The 6,353-nt window shown below is 49.9% G+C and overlaps 1 protein-coding gene and 2 non-coding genes across 3 annotated transcripts; 1 reads left to right on the top strand and 2 right to left on the bottom strand.

Moving 5' to 3' along the window:
* Positions 1 to 1,822: 1,822 nt before the first annotated feature.
* Positions 1,823 to 6,042, top strand: LOC125506822 (protein NRT1/ PTR FAMILY 2.11-like). Its single transcript, XM_048671521.1, has 2 exons — positions 1,823 to 2,182; positions 4,222 to 6,042. The coding sequence occupies exons 1-2, from the start codon at positions 1,996 to 1,998 to the stop codon at positions 5,871 to 5,873; spliced, it is 1,839 nt and encodes a 612-aa protein (XP_048527478.1). The 5' UTR covers positions 1,823 to 1,995; the 3' UTR covers positions 5,874 to 6,042.
* Positions 3,419 to 3,491, bottom strand: TRNAR-CCU. The gene has a single exon. It is a non-coding gene; the product is annotated as a tRNA-Arg (tRNA).
* TRNAR-CCU lies at positions 4,051 to 4,123 on the bottom strand. The gene has a single exon. It is a non-coding gene; the product is annotated as a tRNA-Arg (tRNA).
* Positions 6,043 to 6,353: the final 311 nt, after the last annotated feature.

A 6,353-nucleotide genomic window follows, 5' to 3' on the forward strand; every position in this document is an offset into this window, starting at 1 on the left:
ATTTTTTATTAAGATTGCACCATGCGTTGTGTTTTCTAATTTCACGACAAGACGACTCCCTTTTTTGGGAAATATTTGGTCGTAAATTGTTATGGCACCTTGTACAGGATTTTGCTGATTCATCCAAGTACGTCCCTTGGAATGCCCTTTCAATTTGTATGCCTGATGACCTAATAATTCTATTTATCAATATACACTCGTTACAAGTAACATGGATCGAAGAGAATAAAAGAATAATTACAGTTTCTTCAAAAAGATTATGCAGACATGGATGGATATATTTTACACATGTTAAAAATGTTTATGAAAGGATACGTTAATTTGTAGGCCGCAAATGAAAATATAAAATTGTGGTACGGGAAGCTGTGATTTGGTCCAGATATTTGTTTTCCTATATGTACACCACAAATGAGAACACTGTTGAGAAAATCGTTAACTGGTAGCTGCTCGGTTGGCTAGCGAGTAGGAGATTAATTGGCTAATCGGTAAGTTAATCGGCCATTTAATCAATTAATCGAACGATTTTTTGGTTTATCGGCTACTCGATGACCCTACGAGTAAGGATTAATCGGCAAGTTAACTGGTTAATCGGATGAATTCTTAAACAGGGGATGAGAAGATTCGCTGATGTATTAAATGCATACACGCTATGGTGGATATCTATATTTTCTGTATGAAACATTGATTTTCACCATTATTTCTGAAAAAGAGCTAGCCAGGAGCTGTTTTAACTCTTGTGAGTATATAAAAACAGCTCAGACGTACGTGCTACGGCCGACATGTTGCTTGACGTGGAGCCGGCCGATCTAGGACCGGTCCACTTGAATCTCATCCCAGGGTTCACATGGGTGTGTCTGCATCACGTGCAATAATCCAACCTACTCTGGCTCACTCACTCTAACGCGCAGTAGCCAGCCAGCCAACTGCTCCCTCTCTTCTTCCTCCATCCTTTGCTTTCCCACTAGCTAGCAACCTTGTCGTGTTGCACGCCCGTGCAATCCAGCGTATACACTCCTCACCTCGTTTAATATCACCTTGACGTTTGTCTGTCTGCAATCCGTGTATACAATTTGACTACATCCTCGACGTCGGTCTGTCTGCTTCCACTATTTCCTCTACGCTAGACGACCACCTCGTCTTGAACACCATCGTCGATACTACTCCTTCCGTTTCAAAATAAACGACCTAACTTTATACTAACTTTGTAGAGTCTACAAAGTTAATATATAATTGGGTTATCTATTTTGAAACGGAGGGGGTACATCTTTAACGTTTGCCCGCGTGCTTCCACTTATATTTCTCTACGGCGGACGATGGCCGACTATGTTGTTGCATGGGAGTTCCGGTGGATTTATATGTTCTGAACCTTTCTCTGTTGGCACGCGTCTTTGGTCCATGTGAGTATATATCAAATGTTCCTCCTAGCTAGTCCCTGTCTATGCGGTTTGCCGTACAAGCAATCATGTGATGTTGCTAATTTAATTAGATCAAGATTATAATCAAAAACTGCCTGATATCCGAACAAAGACCTCACCTCATTTTTAAGAGAGAAGAAGCAAAGACCCTCTACCGTAGCTGCCTCAATGATTTGCCTCCGGCAGGCTACAGCTAGCTGCATTTTTATGGCACGCCGGCCCCATTCAGAAAAACGACCACACGGAGGTCTCTCTCTGCTCATCACGCACGTTGCTTTCTTCCCGTCTCTGTACTGTATGTATGAATGTACACGCAGCAGCTGGCCCCGTTTCACTACCGAGAGAGAGAGAGAGAGAGAGAGAGAGAGAGATTGAGTGAGAAAGAGAAACTTAATTTGCTCCCTCCGTCTCTCTGAAAAGTATCTTTGGAAGCAAGATCCCATACTCTGGCTGGAAGCTGAGCTTATTTATACGGCCGGCATCTCCTCCCCTCCTCAGAAGCAACGCCACACCATCTACCTACCTACGCGCGCCAGCTGCTAGCTTGGTGCTTGCGTAGTGTTCAGTGAGCAAGAGATCGATGGACGCAAATAAGCCTCGGCAGCAGCAGGAGGAGGAGGAGCACAAGGCCATGAGCAAGGAGCAGACGGCGATGAAGGCCGTCTCCGAGGAGGCCGGGTCGTCGTCCTCGGACGCCGGCGACGGCGAGGAGGAGGCGGGCGCCGTCCACAACCACCGCGGATGGAAGGCCATGCCGTACGTCATAGGTGATTTACCTGCCTGCTCCCTTTGATTTTCCCTGCATGCTCATGTCACGCTCAAATCTTCTCCTTGCATCTCTCGCCCTGCTCACTAGTAGCTAGCCATTGGACCCTGCTGAACTTGCTACTGTTTTCTCCTTCTTGCTGTGCCTGGATCTCAGAAAACTAATGGTTGCACACCATCAGTCTGATGAGGAAACGGCCGAAAAGGCAGGAGTACGTAGGGACGGATGATGACAATAATTCAGTTAGTTGTTTACCTTTGCTTGCTACCAGTTGTTGCTAGCTAACGACATATTGCCATGGCGTGCCGTGCCATGCCAACATGTGCCCTCCTTTAGCTTTGCTTTGCCTGACGATCGACAAGTGCCCACAATTCCATGAAAATGAGCTCCCATGCCATGTGTATGGTGCTGTGTATGCACCCAGCCAACAGTTCCAACAAAGCTGCTTTTCGCAAAAAAAAAGGTCCAAGAAGGCTGCTAGCTATATATCTGCCCATATCATGCATATCTCCTCCTCATTCCTCACCACTAGCGCACTTAAAAACAGTTTAAAACATATTCACATGTACATATAGATATGAACTATGTATACGTGTAAAATTTCATTAGTAAAAATTTTCACGCGCACAAAAAAGGAAACATGTGCGTGAAAATGGGATGTATATGCATACTACTATGTATTATGGATCCGCACATTTCTCTTTCTTGTGTAGCTAAAAGTTTCAGAATTTACCCGCACAAAACGGTAAAGTTGCAGAATTTACAGTCAAAAAATTGCATATATGCACAGCACATCCGTGTGCACGTGGGCTATTTTTGTAGAGTTTTTGGAACTGCTAAATTTAAATTCTACACTTTCAAAAAGCAATGGGCTCCATGGAGCCACCGGGTCCCCAAATTCCACTCTTCCAGGACCAGTCACTACCCTATGATTTTTTCCCTTTCCTTCTTTAATTTTCCCACCACATCTGTTTGTTTGTTTTTTTGGCACATTTACACTTTTTGTGTGGTAGTCCAAACATCCTTTAAAGAAAATAACTTTATATAGTGGAAAATTACATGTTTCCCCTATTTTTGGGGTGTATGATGCTGGTTTATCAGTTTTTTGTATCAGTCTTGTACTTCCTCCGTCGCATAATATAAAAGCGTTTTTTGCACTACACTAGTATAAAAAAAACGTTCTTATATTATAGGACGGAGGGAGTAGATGACAGGACCAGTAACAAAAAAAAAGCACCGCGCCAGGTAGGGGTCAAACCTACGGCCTTCCGCTTAGGAAACGGACGCTCTATCCACTGAGCTACAGGCGCTGCTATGGCAAATTTAATGAGATGTTTTCTAGAAACAACTTGGCAAGTGGCAACTGAATTTCACAAAAGATGAATCCCTATCTTTTGATTTAATTTTGAACTAGTAAAACTAAACGAATATGTGTTTGTTTGTCACAAGGAACGAGACATTGTAAAAGCTAGGGACGATCGAAACACGGTAGAACATGTTGGTGTACCTGAGGACGGTGTACCACATGCCGAGTGTCAACGCTACCACCCTCCTCAACATCTTCTCTAGCTCGAGCAGTCTCGCCACCATCATTGGCGCCTACGTCAGTGATACTTACCTCGGCCCCATCGCCGCCGCCACCGTCCCCTCCTTCATTGGCATGTTCATCCTCACCACCACTGTTGTGATCCACGCTGACCACCCTCCAGCGTGCACATGTGGCACCTGGGCTCAGCAAAACATATGTGTCCTGCATACCAGCGCAAGGACTAACATCTTATGGTATACTGCATCAAATTATAGACACAAGCCTCATGCCCAGCTTTGTTAGAATTTAAAGGAAAAAATTCTATGAAGCAAAAAAAGAGACGCGCCAGGTAGGGGTCGAACCTACGGCCTTCCGCTTAGGAAACGGACGCTCTATCCACTGAGCTACAGGCGCTGCTATGCCTCCATTTTACTTTGCTGGTTGAACACCGTTAGTTTTTTGAATTTAATCTGAGCTAGTCAAACTGAGTGAATGTGGATTTGTAATCGCAGGGAACGAGACGTTCGAGAAGCTCGGGACGATCGGCACGCTGTCGAACATGCTGGTGTACCTGACGACGGTGTACCACATGCCGAGCGTCAACGCCGCCACCCTCCTCAACGTATTCTCCGGCACCAGCAACCTCGCCACCGTCCTGGGCGCCTACGTCAGCGACACCTACCTCGGCCGCTACACCACCATCGCCGCCGCCACCATGTCCTCCTTCGTCGGCATGCTCATCCTCACGCTCACGGCCGCCATCCACACCCTCCATCCTCCCGCGTGCAGCGCGTCCAAGGGGCAACAGTGTGAGGGCCCCACTGGCTCCCAGCTCGCCGCCATCCTGGTGTCCTTCTTCTTCCTGGTCGTCGGCGCGGGAGGCATCCGGCCATGCAACCTCGCCTTCGGGGCCGACCAGTTCAACCCGCGCACCGCCGACGGTCGCCGCGGCATCGCCAGCTTCTTCAACTGGTACTACTTCACCTTCACGGTCGCCATGATGCTCTCGGCAACCGTCATCATCTACCTCCAGAGCAACGTTAATTGGGCGCTAGGGCTCGCCGTGCCCGCCGCGCTCATGGGCCTCTCATGCGCCGTCTTCTTCATGGGCACGCGCCTCTACGTCCGTGTACGCCCCGAGGGCAGCCCCTTCACAAGCTTCGCCCAAGTCCTCGTCGCCGCAGCCCGCAAGCGCCACCTCCGTCGGGCTCGCGGCGACGCCGAGCTGTTTGACCCACCGCACCAGAGTAAGCTCGTCTCCAAGCTGGCATACACCGACCAGTTCGCGTGCCTCGATAAAGCGGCCGTGCGGACCCCCGACGACGCGTTGTGCGTCGACGGGAAGACGCCGGCAGACCCATGGCGGTTGTGCACGCTGCAGCAGGTGGAGGAGGTCAAGTGCCTGGCGCGCATCATTCCGGTGTGGTCGTCGGGGATCGTCTACTTCATCGTGCTCACCCAGCTGGGCACCTACGTCGTGCTCCAGGCCGCGCAGATGGACCGCCGGATCAGCAAGTCCAGCAGCTTCCAGATCCCGCAGGGCTCCTTCGTCGTCTTCCAGATGCTCGCCCTCACGACGTGGATCCCTGTCTACGACCGGTTCGTGGTGCCGGCGCTCCGCCGCTTCACGAAGCGCGAGGGCGGCATCACCCTGCTCCAGCGGATCGGCGTCGGGTTGGCGTTGTCCGTGGCGACGATGGTGGTCTCAGCGGCCGTGGAGCAGCGACGACGGAAGGTCGGCTCGTCGATGTCGTGCTTCTGGCTGGTGCCGCAGCAACTGCTGGCGGGCTTGTCGGAGGCGTTCGGCGCCATCGGGCAGATTGAATTCTACTACCGGCAGTTCCCGGAGAACATGCGGAGCGTGGCGGGGGCGCTCTACTTCCTGGGGTTCGCCATGGCGAGCTACGCAAGCGGGCTGATGGTGATGGTGGTGCACCGGGCGACGCGCGGGCGGGACGGTCAGCCTGACTGGCTGGCGCAGGACCTGGACGAGGGTAGGGTGGACCTATTCTACCTGGTCACCGCCGCCATCGCCGCCGTGAACCTCGTCTACTTTGTGATCTGCGCACGGTGGTACAGGTTCAAGAAGTCCGACGATGCCGGCGCCGGAGATGTGGAGCTCGACGACGACAGCCCGAAGAAGGCTGGCGCTGGTTTAGCTTAGTTATTATTGCCTCCTTTTGGGGCTTAATATACTCCGATGCGTGCATAGAATGGTAGAGTCTAATGGATATATGTGCATATGTATGCTCATCGATCGATCCCGGTGAATCTATGTAATAGAGATTTGGAATCAATCAAAACAGAACAGGGGAGATTGAATAGCAGCAAAACACAACACTACGTCTCCTGTGAACATGTGTATCCCGCACGGACACACAAACTGGAGTATCTTGCCTCATGATTACCTGCATCCGTCATTGATGCAATCCATGTAGTGAAAATTGAGCGGTTTCATCAATGGGTCTCTCTATGTCACATCTAGATGTGAGATATTATCTCACATCTAAACTGACATCATCATGTAATATGTCCCCACTTGTTGACAAACAACCAGCATGGTTGCTTCCGATCACCCCGCACAATTGGCGCTTGTTTGTTTGTGGCGGCCTGTTTGTTTGTATGTGGGCCGCCCACCTCTTCC

Source organism: Triticum urartu, chromosome 5 (assembly GCF_003073215.2).
Source record: "Triticum urartu cultivar G1812 chromosome 5, Tu2.1, whole genome shotgun sequence".
Taxonomy (NCBI): domain Eukaryota; kingdom Viridiplantae; phylum Streptophyta; class Magnoliopsida; order Poales; family Poaceae; genus Triticum; species Triticum urartu.

What these genes read in the sequence shown, in the direction of transcription:
- LOC125506822 (XM_048671521.1), top strand. Translation starts at nt 1,996, where the DNA reads ATGGACGCAAATAAGCCTCGGCAGCAGCAGGAGGAGGAGGAGCACAAG. An exon ending in GGCCATGCCGTACGTCATAG is followed by an intron (nt 2,183 to 4,221) that starts GTGATTTACCTG and finishes TTGTAATCGCAG; the next exon opens with GGAACGAGACGTTCGAGAAG.